Source organism: Eulemur rufifrons, chromosome 15 (assembly GCF_041146395.1).
Source record: "Eulemur rufifrons isolate Redbay chromosome 15, OSU_ERuf_1, whole genome shotgun sequence".
Classification (NCBI taxonomy): Eukaryota; Metazoa; Chordata; class Mammalia; order Primates; family Lemuridae; genus Eulemur; species Eulemur rufifrons.
In genome coordinates this window covers 41881648-41897536 of record NC_090997.1, presented here as the reverse complement: position 1 = coordinate 41897536, position 15889 = coordinate 41881648, and the positions used below count along the sequence as shown (strand labels likewise).

General features: G+C 37.1%; 1 protein-coding gene across 1 annotated transcript in view; it reads left to right on the top strand.

Annotated features, from left to right (window-relative positions):
• The window catches only part of ME1 (malic enzyme 1), a 168760-nt gene extending 154651 nt beyond the window's left edge, over window positions 1–14109 (top strand). Inside the window, exons 11-14 of the mRNA XM_069487911.1 lie at window positions 504–646; window positions 3369–3542; window positions 9117–9215; window positions 12877–14109. Coding sequence (XP_069344012.1) covers window positions 504–646; window positions 3369–3542; window positions 9117–9215; window positions 12877–13047 — 587 coding nt within the window. The 3' untranslated portion in view covers window positions 13048–14109. The remainder of the gene's footprint in view (window positions 1–503; window positions 647–3368; window positions 3543–9116; window positions 9216–12876) is intronic.
• The last annotated feature ends 1780 nt before the right edge of the window (window positions 14110–15889 follow it).

Below are 15889 nucleotides of genomic sequence, written 5' to 3'. Positions count from 1 at the left end.
CTTGAGCCCAGAACTTTGAGGCTGTAGTGAGGTATAATTGTGCCACTGCACTGCAGCCTGGATATCTCTTAAAAAAAAAAAAATCCCCCCCAAAATGAAAAAAATCCATAATTACATAATTGCTTTGTAGCCTGACAGACTTAAATATACTCATAAAATTGCTTATAGAGAGAGTATATATGTTGGACACATTTTAATTTCCTGTTACAAATGCCTATAAGCAGAATTCCAAGTGATTGGCTACTAACTTTCAGTATATTATGAATCACATGTTATCTTTAAATTTTTTTTACAGGTACTTGTAGATTTGTAATCCTAAAATTATTGGCATTAACAAACTTACTTATTTTTGTCACTATATGTTAATCACAAATATTCCATACAGTATTTTTTGAGGGTCTATTAGAAAATTATCTGACATATATCATCATTTTGGAGGATGGGCTTCTTAGATGAATTAACCAATGATAACCCTAATCACCAGTTTCTGATTTCGTCATTAGGTGTTGCTGCAATTGGTGGTGCATTCTCAGAACAAATTCTCAAAGATATGGCTACCTTCAACGAACGGCCTATTATTTTTGCTTTGAGCAATCCAACTAGCAAAGCAGAATGTTCTGCAGAGCAGTGCTATAAAATAACTAAGGTAAACCAAAAGTGTAAATAATATTTTAATAATCAAATTTTGATTTATTATAGGGAGGCCCAGGATTTCTAAGTTTCTTACCATTTAACCTTTAAAAATTATACAACAAGATTGTAAGAAAAGTGTACAGGTCAGAGAGATAAGAACTATTTCCTTTTCTAGGTTGTTGTACAAATCTTCTTCAATAAAATAAAATAAACTTTGTAACGTTTTAGTGATCATTTGCCTCAGGTGATTTGGAAGTATCTAAGATTTGAACATAAACGTTAAATAGAAAGGAAGAAGCTTGGTTCTAGATGCTTATTGAAATGGCATTTAACTAGCTACTCCCAGACATTGAAGCATACAGTATAAAACCACAGCCTTATTTTTGCTTTGCTAAATCCTGGGTTTGGATTTTGATGTCATGGGTGGAGCATTTGGGCAGCTATCTTGACATCCAGCCAAGTTGGGATAGGAGTCCTCAATGCTTCAATACTTACTGTTTCAAAAACTGTGGTTTATTTTATACTATTCTCGTACTAATATATATTTGACTGACATGTTAGCAAGAGCATTTTTTCCCTTCAAAGACTTGGAAATATCATTCCAACAAAATAGAGGTTGACTCACGTCTATCTAAAACTTTTATTTCAAAAATAAATCCAAAATGAACCAGAGAAGGTAAACACGACACAAAGTTGTCTCACTCTGTACAATTTGAACTTGATGGCTCCACTTTAATAGTATATCCTTAAATGCTCATTGTTAGAATGAATGCTTTTTTGGCAGGGAGCCACTCCATTGTTTCTCTCTCTTGTTTGGGGATGCCTTCAATATCCTCACTAATTTTAATTTTTATCTCACCTCTAGATTGAGGAATGTGCCTCACATTATTCAGTAGTCCTTGAATCCTTAAAGGGAAGATACAAAGTCCTTTGAGCAAAAATTTGACATGATACTTTTACACATGGTAGGCACATCATAAACAAGTGTTTAATTAATTATTTTGTCTTAGTATATCTCAATGGGCCTCAAGAGTTTAAAGACTCATCTGCAGCAAACATAAAGAAAATTAGCCAAACTGATGAAGTTGTTTCAAAATTTGAATGTGTCTGGTATAAATGGCCTCAACTTTTTCTTATGATCTTGCCTAGTGTCCTATGTTGTTGTACATAAAACATTGAAAGTCATTTTGAAGCTGAAAATTTAAACACTAGTTTGGGCCAAATGATTACAGCACAAGAAAAGGTCTACCTGTTGCCGGATGTGAGTTGCTGCTGCTGCAGGCATAGGTGAAAGATAGTTAGGAAAGGTTAAAATGCAGTATACAAAAAGATTATTGAACCTTGAAAATACAATCTAAAAATGGTATGGGAAGATTTCCTTCTCCATATTAACAATTCATATATATGAGAATGTTTAGTTAGCTACAGTACTATCATTTATTTAATGCCATTTCTCCTTAAAATATGGTGATTATAGAAATATAGGAAGGGAGGGAGATATATAATGTTGCAGGCTCCTTTCTCAAATATAATTTTTAAAAATCTATATATATATAAAATAATAATTTAGTTACATTAGAAAGTTGTTTGTAATGAAATGTTTTATCTGCTAAACAGAGCTTACAGTATCAGACTTATCTGAAAACAAAACCTAATTCTGTGCAAAACATGTGTCTTATAAACACCTATATGAGAATTTGTTTTCCCTCTCATCTATTTTCATCTTCTTATATCCTGAAGAAGGTTGAATTTTATGTTACACAACTTTTAAAAGAAGCAACACATGTATTAATGACATGTTAAAAATGAATATTAAGTTTATATTATGAATATCATGATCTAGACTGAAGTATGAAATATGAGGTAATGAGATAGGAGGTATGAAAGTTATAACCCATCCTGTTATCATTTAAACGATGCTCTGGGGATTTGACTTTTTAAATAGATTTGTTAGATTATGTTGCTTTATTTGTTGAGTATTTCCTACTTCTACCTGGAAGCCTGAATACTCTCAATTGTATCTCCGCTCTCACCCTCACAGACCAGACAAATGCTATTCTTTTGATTAGCAGTATGGAATGTAGCACCCAGTGGGCCCTAAGTTAATGCCTTCTTGAAGCATATGATATTAGTACATGAGATTTCTCAAAATAATTATGACAAGGTATTAATAATAGGAAAAATGAAGACAATTATTGATAGCTTAATCTTCCTCCTATTTGCTAATTCCACTTGTGCTAATGAGTTTCATATGTGATTTTTCCATATAACTCTTTACAACATTTCTGTATATAAAATTTGTTCCAGTTGTTACTTTGTATTATAAATGTGTCGATCCCTAAACCCCGACCTAAAGTGTCATTATTTCCAATACTTCAATATTAACTTGTCATTTTTATCTTCAGAAGTCTATAATTGGAAGTCTACACAGAAATGGTTGATGAGCCTATGGGTTGGACCAATGCAGAGCATAGAGTGATGGTCTTAGGGTGTCTTGTACTTCGTACACATCTCCTGGGAGTGAAGAGTAAGATAAAGAGCAGTAATAAGCACCCATTCTAGCACTTGTTGCCCAGCATCACAAAAGCTTACCCAGACTTACTAGGAAGTTAATGAAAAGTTAGGCTTCTTTCCAAGTATTCATTATTTAGCCTATGGGGTAGTTCTGTTATGATATATATTTTTTAAAATATTCTGCTTCTTTTTATAATTAGTTGTATGTGTCTATGTTGTAGGGACATGGAATTTTTGCCAGTGGCAGTCCTTTTGATCCAGTCACTCTTCCAGATGGACGGACCCTATATCCTGGCCAAGGCAATAATTCCTATGTGTTCCCTGGAGTTGCTCTCGGTGTTGTGGCATGTGGATTGAGGCACATCACAGATAAGATTTTTCTCACCACTGCTGAGGTATTGTAAAATCCTCTGAGTTTGCCAAGGCTATAAAATACCAAGTGTGCTCAGCCTGTGTTGTCTAATGTTTTATTTATCTAGCATCTCAGCTCACTGTCTAGACGAAGTAAAGTTGGAAGAAGAGAGTTATCTTTCCCAATGGAGAATAAGGCGTAGGTAGAACATTTATATTGAGTCACTAGTAAAAGGTTCTGTGTTTTGATTTCTTAAAAGGAACCCTTTTTAATCTTTACACTTCTGATCAAGTGTGACAGTAGTGAGATGACTAAAAATATTGTTTCTAAATGATGATTAAGTGGTGAATATTTTCTCATTTAGAACCTTCCTAAATAATGGCATTTTGAAGGTTTAAAAGTAAAGTCTAATATGGTAGAATGAAAGTATTTATCATTCAGCATTCAGTGCAGAAAACAGAAATCACCTAGTATTTAAGCAGTAATTAAAATAGGGAATTAGGTGTTTATAAAATCCTTAAAAGGACAGGAGAAGTGAGCTCTAGTCTGGGCCTTCAGGAAAGATTTTCAGAATGTCACAGAGCAGGCCCACTGGGGAATCTCATACTGTCATGAACGGTGAAAGATCTAAAATTTTACCCTACTTTCTTTTTTTTCCCCCCCAATTTTATTTATTTATTTATTTATTTATTTATTTTTTGATTTCAGAATATTATGGGGGTACAAACATTTTGGTTATATGTAATACCTTTGCCTTGCCCAAGCCAGAACTACAAGCTTGCCCTTCCCCCATACAGTGTGGTCCAACCCATTAGCTGTGGGTTTACCCATCCCCACCACCCCCCTCCCACCTGCACAGCACCTGACGAATATTAGTTCATACCTTACTTTCAAGCTAACAAGTTAGCCACAATTTCATAGGTACTGGCAGAAGACATGAAACTCTTAGGTCAGAGACAAAGGACTTTATTACTCATGGTGCAAGAAATACCATGTGATTCATGTTCCTATCAGTTCTCCTTGTCTCCCCTAGCCTCAGCAGGATGACACAGTGATTGGGCATGTATTTGTAAAATCATGAGGTTTTGATAATCAGAATGTTCATCTGGTTTATGTCATGTTTTCAGATTTGAACAGGATGCAATTTGTGAATGAAAAACTTGCATGAATTTCTCCTCTTAAAATTAAACCACTGTACAACATTACAGCTGAACTGAGCCAAATAGAACTTGACTAATAATCAAATATTTTTATGCTGCAAACATGCTATTTTTCCCATTATGAAAAAGAATCTTAAGAGTGTAGACAAAGATTCTTATGTTATTGATGTGGTCTAAAGGAGCATAATCCCATTGGTTAGCGCCTGGCCTCATTCTGTGGAACAGATGCCCAGAAGCCACAGTATTCTGCTTCTGTCCTTTTCACTGCGTTAACAATGTGACAGCTGACATCTCTGGTTTTCTTTAACTCCAGAAATCTTGTGAAATGTAAGTGGGTGTCTGATTACCAAGAGAACATTTGAAAGTTGTTTTTGCATTAAGGAAAATGTAAGCATTGTTTTTTAGAATAGGCATATTGTCATCGTATATATGCTCAAAGTAGCCAGTGGGTTTTTTTTCTAAATAACTCTAGCACCCTCTAGTGACAAATTTCATTAAAAATATTTTCCATTTACCATCCAAGAAAGGTAATAATCAGGACCAAAAAACTTTGAAGAAGAAAATGAAATGTGGTGGTGTCAGCGGTGTTATTCTTATCATAACTAGTGATCTGTCTTGCTACATCTTTTTGTCTTTCTACTGTGTTTCTCTTAGGCTTCAACACAGCATTCCTGTTTTTATACCATCGCAATTATGTCCCATTCATTGTTTTCTTTGTATCCTTTTCATCTCCCTTTTAACTAAGAGCTTTTATTCTAGCATTCATTTTTTTCCCTACTTTTTTCTTCTCTTTTTCTTATCCTTTCAAAGATCTCGTCCATTCGTTCATTTCTACTATCTTCGTTCTAATAGTGGCCAAACCTGGGTATTTCTATATTCATCTTTTACCAAATAAATCTCCAGTTACCTGCTGGATGATTCCCCAGAAATGCCCTGCTGCATCCTTAAACACAACTTGCTTAACACCATACTTAATCATCTTTTCTCACTCTCGACATTCACATTGCTATTAGTGACGCCCCTTTCCAAACAGGCACCACAGCTTAGAAGCTCCCTCATTCCACAGCCTTCAAACACACCATTCATATGTGCACTTGTGTAACTGCTTTATCTCTTATGCTGCCTGGAAAGCCTGAGCGTTATTCTCCACCTAGGTAAGCCTGTCCTTCAGTCCCGTCCTGTACTGCTGAAGTCCCACTTCATCCTTGGCTCTTTGTGACAAGTCTGGCTGGCTCATATTGATCTTTCTCCTTAGTCAAAGTTGTCTTAATTAAAGACCTCGACATTTAATTTTATTTCTAATTGTATTTTGCTCTTGAGAGCGTCATATTTTAAAAGATTGTTTCTTGTGTAATTATATATAATCTTCTTTAAAGACAGAGAGTTTTCCATATACTTCTTTCAAAACTCTAGTAGCACCTAGCACCATGCTAAACACAAAGCAGAAACTTAGTAAATACTTGTGGAGTTGAATTGAATAGAACTAGTCATATATCTTTGCGAGAAGAATAAATGTAACACCACAGATATTCACTGCCAGAGGGCCCAAAAAAGAAGAAAGTCCCTTCTTGTCTAGATAATATTTTGTAGTCAACAAAAGGAACATGTTGGAGATCTAGGTGAATTTTTTTATCTGGCAATCCCAAATTTAACCGTTGGGATTATTGTCAAAAGTACTAGTTAGATCTCGTATGGAATTAGAAATCTTGGCTTGGCACCAATCCCATAGAATGTTTCTGGATGGTTTTATATCATGAAGAGATTTTTGGCTTTCCTGGAGCTGTGGACAGTCTTCTGGACCTCGGAGGAGAGTGCACAGTGCCTCCTGGGGCAGCCCTCCTGGCCCTGCGTGGTCTGTGGTGCGGCCTGACAGCAGACTGCTCACATCCTGCTCACACCTGAGAGACAAACCTTGGCCACCTGTCCTCACCACACTCCTCCTGAGTCACATGCTGGTGTCCTCTCATCCCTGCTCCACCCCTTTCTGCTATCCGCCCAGAGGACACTTGAGATAATCACCCTGGACAACAGATTCTGGAGGAAGCTTTGATTCCCTTAAGTCACTGGATAACTGAAAATCCAGCTGCCATAACATTGTCAGAATGAAAGGGAGAAAGATTATTTGAAATTGGTCACAACGTCATTAGAGACACCATCTTCTCTTTTACTCTTCTTCTGACGCTAGCACTTTGAAGAATTTGGGAAAAAGTGTGTGGTGAGTCTCTGAAAAACCTCTCAAAAACCTGCCCCGTTAAGGCCTACTTCTTCAAATGTGTTGGAGATAGGAAGGGTACGGAAAAGAACAAACAACCCTTTTATTAACTCTTCACTATTTTAGGTCATCAGGCCTCTGTGGCAGGGTCCAAATCTGGCTCCCTTATGGGACACATATGTCAGAGTTCAGAGCACCCTGACGTGGGAGGTCTGGCTTTAGCTTAGCCTTATTATCCTTCTTCAAGTGTCCTGGGCTGCAGGGGCCTGCTCTGCAGTGGCCACTTGACCTTGGAAACTCATGTGTCCATACCAGATCCACTAATGGGAATGCAGACTGCTCAGAGCTACTCCTTCCGCCTGGCTCTCCCTTTCGCATTGTCTTCTCTTCTATTTAAGTATGCGTATCTGTAACTGCTCGGCTATGTAAGCAACAGAATGCCAATCTCTCCCTCTTGAAGACACCTTCAGCCTTCAAGAAGGGGTGGCATGCAACAAGAAGAGGGGAAGAAAAAGCCACTGTGTACTCCAGCCACTTTCCCCATCTCTCCCCGTCTCAGCCTTCTGGGAAGGGGTATCTGTGATTGTGGGGGTGGCAGGGTAATTCCACCATCTCATAGGCTCTAAGAAAGACGGGAAGCCCCACTTGTTTGGTGGCTTCCTGATAATGTAGAACATTTAGTGTTTCTTTGTCCTAAAGTTTGGGGCCCTGGTCACCAATTCTGGGCAAACGGAAAGTTTTATTCAACATCCTGTTACAAAGGCAAGAAATTGATGAGTTTGTTGTCAAATTGTGATCAATACTCTGCAATTATATGTCATAATATTTTGTACAATATGTAAGGTAATATTAAACAAGTTACACTAATAATTTTGCCTCCTTTTCTCTTCCCCTACTGCCCCTCTGCCTTAATGTTCTTGGTCAGAAGTCCTCAGTCACCTATGGGATTTAACCCAAACTCCTTCTTTGGCATTGACAACACTCCAATCCTTATTTCTCTACCCAGCCCCTCTGCCCCCGACCCCAGGTCTGGACGCTTGGGCTCACTGAGTCCAGCTCAGACATCTCTGCCTTTGGTCTGACTCTGTCTTCTGTCTGGAATGCCCAGCACTTTCCTGTTTGTCTACCTCCTCATTTTCCTTTTATTCCAAACTCAAACCTCTCTACACTATGAAGCCTTCCATAACTGCTTTCCTCTGCATTTCTTAACAGTCATATTTCACCTTTAGCCCAGATTGTCTTCTCTTTCAGTGTTCTCTTTTTCTTCCTATACTCTGTTATCTCACTAAATTATAAATCTCCCAAGGACAGGAACACTATTTTAACCTCTCTGTAGTGTTATGCTTCAGAGTCAAGCATGTATTTTGCCAATGGCAACAAAACAATATCATGGAAATAAGTTCATGATGAAAAAACCTAAAAGATATTATGAGATACTGAAAAAGAAATGTTTTTTTTTTTTTTAGAAATGTTTTGATTATTCAAAATGTTGGAATCACACCCTCTCTACATCCACATTTCTCTAAAACAAAGGCCCAGCTCTAAGCTGATTCAGATCCACCCCACCTAGAAACATAACCAGTCTTAGAGCTGGAGGGAACTTTAAGGTTGCTGAGTCTACCTCTCTGCCTCAGGCTCGATAAACAATTTAACACTGCTTGACTTAGAACTAGGGAAAGGTTTGGTGACAGCAGATGCTGAGACTTGTTAGGTGATTCAGGTAATCCAGAGTCTGTGTAAAATTAAAATCCTACTTACAATGTGACTCTGAATTGGCTTTCTCAGCCTCCTGCGCTACCTCCTGCACAGTCAGCTGGGGTAAAGCGTGCTCAGCCTGGGGTACCTGCCCCCCTGTGCTCCCAGGGTCCGTTTCCATTGCTCCTGTCATCCTCCCCTTCCTTTCTTACTTTTCTCCTGTTCCCCTAATGCATCAGTTGGAAAGTACAATAGAAAAAGTACAATAGCACTTCTATTGTACACAGTACAATAGAAAAAAAAGTGGACCAAGACGACACCTAGATTCTCTTCCCATATTTTTCACCAATTGGGTGATGATCCCAACAATCACCACACCTCTCTGGGCTCAGTTTTTTACTTGATAGAGAAGATGAAATTAGATGATCACATTAACGGGATTGGTTTCTACACATGACCATTATATGTGACCATTCACTTAGTTATCTGCATAAGCACCACATTGTATGGTGTGAAGTATAAACATTTTTTTCCTTTCTTTTTTTTTAAGGTTATAGCTCAGCAAGTGTCAGATAAACACTTGGAAGAGGGTCGGCTTTATCCTCCTTTGAACACCATTAGAGATGTTTCTCTGAAAATTGCAGAAAAGGTAAAACTACTCTTGTTCAAGCTTCATTATTGTTCCTTCCTTCTCTTGGTAAAGATGCATTTTTATATATTAAAAATCTGCTTCCTTGGAATGTGTATTTGTATATATATATCAACTTACTATGTCAGAAGTCAGAGAAATGAGGCACAGTGACTCAATAGAGCTCAGGAGCTACATTAGGTCCTTACAGAGGAATGGAAGAATTGGGCTGAATCATTCATTTCCCAATAATTCTTTTTAAATAATGCATTAGGGTTTCCTTTCAGCCAGGTTCCTCCCATTTGCCTTTTTAAGTTATTCTTTTCCATATTGCGCTTGTGATAACTGCCAAAATATTGCAGATATGGTAGTGACATTTACACCTTGAACCACCTTCCTTGTCTGTGTCTCTGTCTCTGTGATGTATGGCATCTTAAATGACTGAGATCACAATGACACCACTGGGCAAAAGGCAAAACAATGAGGGCCAAGAACTCAAAAGCTGTTGGGTGGCTTGTGAGGAGTTAGCCAAGAAGAACCTAAAGGCAGGGACATTTTCTGTAACTAAACTGAGAGAGAAATCGACTTTTGTGCAGTGTGATTGTATTAGTTTTCTTGGGCTGGCATAACTAAATACCACAGACTAGGTGGCTTCAACAACAGAAATTTATTTTCTAACAGTTCTGGAGGCTAGAAGCCCAAGATCAAGATGTCAGCAGGTTGGGTTTGCTGAGGCCCGAGGCCTCTGTGCCTGGCTGCAGATGGCTGCCTTCTTGCTGTGTCCGCACGTGGCCTTCTCTGTGTGTGCACATCCTCACGTGTCCACATTCCCCTGCTTGTAAGGACGCCAGTCAGATTAGCTTAGGGCCTACCTTAAGGGCCTCAGTTTAACTTAATTCTGTCTTTAAAGGCCCTATCTCCATACACAGTCACATTCTGAGGTACTAGAGGTTAAGGCTTCAACATATGAATTTGGGGGTGACACAACTCAGCCCATAAAAGTGGTTATCTGTTTAAACTGGGGTTTCTCTGCCTCAGCACATTGGGCATTTGGCTAGTTAACTGTCGTGAGGGCTGTCCTGGGTATTGTGCAATGTTTAGCAGCATTCCTGGCCTCTGCCCACCAGATGTCAGTAGCATCCACGCAATTGTGACAACCAAAAATGTTCCCAGATGTTGCCAAGTGTCTCCTTGGGGGCCACACTGCTGCTGGTTGAAAACTACTAGTTTAAGCTATTAGCAAGCTTACCTAAACAACATTATTTAAGATTCATATATCATTATTTGTCTTGCTGATTGAATGTATATTCTTCAAAAAAAGTAATCCTTCAAAAACTTAAGATAATAATCTGCTTGGTTATTTATTTATGAAAGAATATGCGCGTATTTTCTCCTCGTATGTATCTACTAGCTTGTGACTAGTTTGAGCTATTAATGTACTGAACAGCAGAATATCATTTTAATTCATTGTGAAGATTTAAATGAAAAGGAGAATATGATTAGAGGAAAAAGTAAGAAATCAGGAGACATCAGAGGGAGTACAGAAAGATTCAGATATTACACGTAGAATAATGGAAGAATACTGAGTGCAGAGACAGAAGTTGGGAAATTAAGAACCAACTTCAGGGAGGAAAACAATATAAATAGACTGCAAATTTGAGGTATCAACGGCACATCAAATGTACAAATATAGCAAGTAGATGGAAATGACTGAAACTTAAAGAGAGGCTGGGCATAAAGATCTGGGAGTCATTTGCAGATCTGGGGTAACAGGCAAAGCTCTAGGAGTGGTTGGGGTTGCCAAGACAGCAAGTATAGCAAGGAAAGAAAACTGAGGATAGAATATAGTGTATTACTCTGTCTGGAAGAGAGAGAAAAAGAAGCCAGTTATGAAGAGAAGTGGTCCGGATTTTAAGAAGAGACTCAGAGATGAGCAGCGTGTCAGAAATTAGAGAAGAGAGGATTTCAGGCTGAGAGTGGAAGTTGTGATCAACAGAACCAAATCCTGGGGAGAAAAACAGATGAAGACTTTTATTTAGTACTGAGAAAGTTATCAGATTACAAAAACAATTTCAAGAGGTGCAAGAGAAGTCAGGGAGAATTGGGAAAGCAATAAAATATAGGCCACTCTTGGAGGGAATTTTGCATTGACAAGGTGAGAATAAAGATTTCAAAGATCATTACTGTTATATGCCTGGGAGCAGAAAGAGGAGATGAATTTCCACATAGTCTATGTCAGTAGTGAAACAATATGTTTTATTATAAAGTTAATATAGCCATTGTAAACAGGCACAATAGATCTTTTTGGGGTGATGAAAATGTTCTAAAACTGAATGTGGTAATGGTCTCACAACTCAATAAATTTACAAAAATAAATTTAATTGTACTCTTAAAATTGTTGAATTTTGTGTGAATTATACATCAATAAAGCTGTTTAAAAAGTAATAATACCACATTAAGGGCACTTAGGAAAAGAGAGAAAAGGAAAATAACAAATATTCTACTTTTCTAATATAAGCATTATTATTATTTTTGCATTGAATTTTTTTGTTTGCTTTATTTTCTAACATTATTATAATTATGGTGTATACATACTTTTGTTTCTTGCTTTTTCATCGACATTTCTTTATAATACACAGTATTTGTAACCATAAATGTTCATAAATGCATAATTTTACATTGAGAAGAGATACTTAATCATTCTAATATTCTTCAAAATCAGATTTACCCAAATAAGTCAGTCATATAAATAGCTCCTCAGTGATTGTTTTATAGAACTGGTATAAAAGAAATAGCACATATGGAGTGATTGACTTTGATAAGAAGAATCCATTTTTTTCAAAGAAACTAGGGGAAGAGAGGATGTATGAGGATACGAAGGAGACAGTTTGAGTTGGTGAGAAGGGAAACTAAAATTGTTTTCTCTGAGTGGTTGGAATTTTCTCAGTAGAGTAATGAGAATCAAATGGAGACTTTAAGATGAAGACAGGGAAGGTTTGGAATCGCCTTTTGGGAACCATGAGAAAGTTTTTTAAAAAGAGACAAAAGTTTAACATGCAGGTTAGGAAAAGTTGGACACCACGGAAAACTCACTCATGGTTCTAGGATGGACAGCCATGGAGGGAGAAAGCCAGCGCTGAGGGGTCCCCAGACAAGGGACTCTAGTTGTGCCAGTAACACAGACGTGGAGGTGACAGCTTCTGTGACACAGGCAAGGAGCACTGGCCCGGGCTGCGGAGTCCAGCTGGTTAGGGGAGCTAGGTCCAGAGACCTGGGATAAAGGAAGAGATTTTGTGGGAGGCTGTGGTCAGAATAGGGAGTCTTGAAAATTCAAGGTTCAAGCTTAGCGGGACTATTCTTAGTTGAAGTTAATTATCAGTCAGGTCATGTCCACACCGTCTTCTCTGAGAAATCCTGCTGTGATCGTACATGAATAAACCTCCACTAGTCACACTTTCCTTAGCTGCTGGTATCATTTCCCTCCCCTCTCTTTTTTTATATGGTTTATAATTGTATTTTCATTTTATATCTTTATTAGTTTTGTGTGCTTTTATTATAATACTTATTTTTTGTCTGGAAATAAGATATAAATTATAATTTTTTGAAATGAATAAAGCTTCTACTGGCATGGGGTTCACACTCACTTCTATTCATTACAATAATATTCTTTTTCTATATCTAGATTGTCAAAGATGCATACCAAGAAAACACAGCCACGGTTTATCCTGAACCACAAAACAAAGAAGCGTTTGTCCGCTGTCAGATGTACAGTGCTGATTATGACCAGATTCTACCTGATTGTTATTCTTGGCCCAAAGAGGCCCAGAAAGTACAGACCCAAGTTGACCAGTAGGATAATAGCCAACATTTCTAACTGTATCAATGAGATCTTGAAATCTTTCATAATTTTTAAGGTTGGAATCTTTTGTAATGGTTCATAAAATGCTTAGATTAAAATAATTTTACTTTAACAATCTAAAAATTTATGGAAGAATATTGATACAAATTAGGATAAATATCACACTAGACAATTTTGCTTCATTTGCCTTCTGGTTATTTATGGTTTCTATTTTAATTATTCTGCCCAAGTTCTCTTTAAAAGCTATTGTACCTACTACTGAGAAACTCATCATTTTTATAGAGCAAACTAGTGGGAAGACCAAAATTAGTAATAAATTGATATTATCACATTAAAACCCATAATTCTTTTGTCGACCATTTTGTCAAAATCTACTTTTTTTTTTTTTATAAAGATAGAAATGATCTTAGGCATAGACGAACTTTTGCTAAATAGAAACAACACTACTTTGTTGCCTAGAGAAAGATAACTTCTCAGGTACTTTTATTCTAATCCTAGATTATATTTGTGCAACTGGATTCTAACATTTCTAAGAAAGATCACTGCTGTTTACAATGCCTTGTGCAGCCTTAGATTTTAATATTCTTTTGTCATTGTAACATCTTACAGAGTAAAGCTCTCATCACCTTGGTCCTTAGAGGTCCCTCCTAAAAGCGCCTTTATTTCCCCTTAACCAAATGTCCTATCCATCAGGTGCCATACTGTTGCTACAGGGCTTGTGTGGGCTGTGGCCCCTGTCCAGAGGTTGGTACCTTCATGTCAGCATGGCCTGAACAGTGAGAAGGGCTGATAGGAGAGCGTGTAGTTAAGGTCCTTGAGAAGGGGCTGCTTGAGGAGCCCTGCCTCTTAAGACCCCAAGGATCTCAGGAGTCAGGGGCAAGACCATGGTTCCCAGACAAGCTAGGTTCCTACTTGAGTCACCTGCCTTAATGGCCCCTTGATTAGCTTAGATACCTGAGAGCTCACTGTGTTACAATAGCCTTACTTTCTTCTGAGTTTGGAGAAAGTTTTGTAACCAGGTGCCCAATATTAGAAATTATCTTTACATCATATATTAAAATAAAAAAAGTAGTTATGCCACCAGATTGTATTGATTTACTTTAGAAATTAATGATTGAACTAATGGAAACAATTTTAAATTCTTAAGCTCAGGTGCAATAACATTGGCTATTTATTTGGTAGAATTTTCTGTTTTTGAAGTAATGCTTTAAAGAGTATAAGAAGATTTTCAAGATAACTATACTATAAAATGATTTTATTGAAAGTTGAAGGTTACACAGATTGTTTTAGGTATGAGTAGAAGGGGTTTGGGTATTTCTGAAGGTAACATTTAGTCAAGAGTTTCCTCAATATAGTTACTTGGAAAAGCTTCAGAACGACTATTTCTTGTCTGTTGCCATGTTGTCTTACAGCTCGAACTAAATGTATTTACCTATGCAAAAAATTTATTAAAGCATAGAAAAAGTGAATGAATAAAATTATGAAATAATTGTCTTTCTTTCTTAACATATGGATTCATTATAATGCTGGGTCTTGGGGGTCATACAACAAAGTATTATGAATTTGTAAACTATTCTAATAACTTCTAATTTCAGCATGAACTTCATCCAACACAAACGCAATCATATACACTGGACGCTATGATGTGAGAGCTACTTTCCCTGTCCTTAGGGAAAGATAATGAAACAAGCATTAGATAGTTACTTACCAGGTGTCAAGTATTGTACACATATTATTTTAATTTAATGCAAACCCCACAATTTCCTTACAAAGTTGGTATTTTAAGGAACTTGCCAAGTCCACAGAACTCATAAATGAAGGAGGTAGGCTTTAAATCCATGTTTATCTTTCTTTATGGTCTGTTCTCCTTTCACTAGGCCACAGCTCAGAAGAGCACTGTCCTGTGTAATTTTAAATTTTCTAATAGCTTCATAAAAAAAACAAACAGGTGGGATTGATGTTAATAATGTATTTTATTTAAACCAATATATCCAAAACATTACCATTTCAACATGTAATCAATATAAAATTGTGAATGAGATATTTCACATTATTTTATAAAAATCATACTAAGTCTTCAAAATCCAGTACATATTTTATACTTAAATTTCAGTTCAGTTCAGACTACCCACAAGTGCTCGACAGCCACATCTGGCTGGTGCCCACCACACTGGGCAGTGAAGTCTAGAAGAGACAGTTACATACCAATAGCTGTAAAACTGCATTTCCATGAAAGAAGTGAAGTCTAAGTCTATGGGAAATGTTTATTCAAAACTACCTTGGTAAATAATGCCTCAGTGAAGTACATTAAAAAAAAAAAAGTGCTAGTCATGCAACTGAGGAAGGGAGCATAGACCTAGAACAAGAAAATATATTATTTAATAATTTTTATAGCATTCCCACTTTGCTATTAACAGAGGAAATATAAAATGCTACTGGGAAACACAGAAGGAATAAATTGTATAGTCAGAAGGAGAGGTCTGGGAAGAGAAGATATTTAAAGCAGTAATGTGAAGGGTAAAGAGTAAGTAGGAACTAACCAGGTGGGGTGTGTGCTGGGGGTGGGGGGGTGGTAGTTTGGGAGAGAGAAGTGTTTCAGGCAAAGGATGAAAGTGTGTGCAAATATCCCAAAGCAAGAAAGAGCAAAACATATGAAGAACTGAAAACAAGAAAATTGTAGACCTATTTCATTTATAAACATAGATGTAAAAATCTCAAAGCATCAGCTAACCAAATCCAATAATGTATTTAAAAATATATATCATGATCAAGTAGAGCTTATCTTGGAATGCAGGGACTTCACTCTAGCAAATCTATCATTGTAAGTCAAAATAAT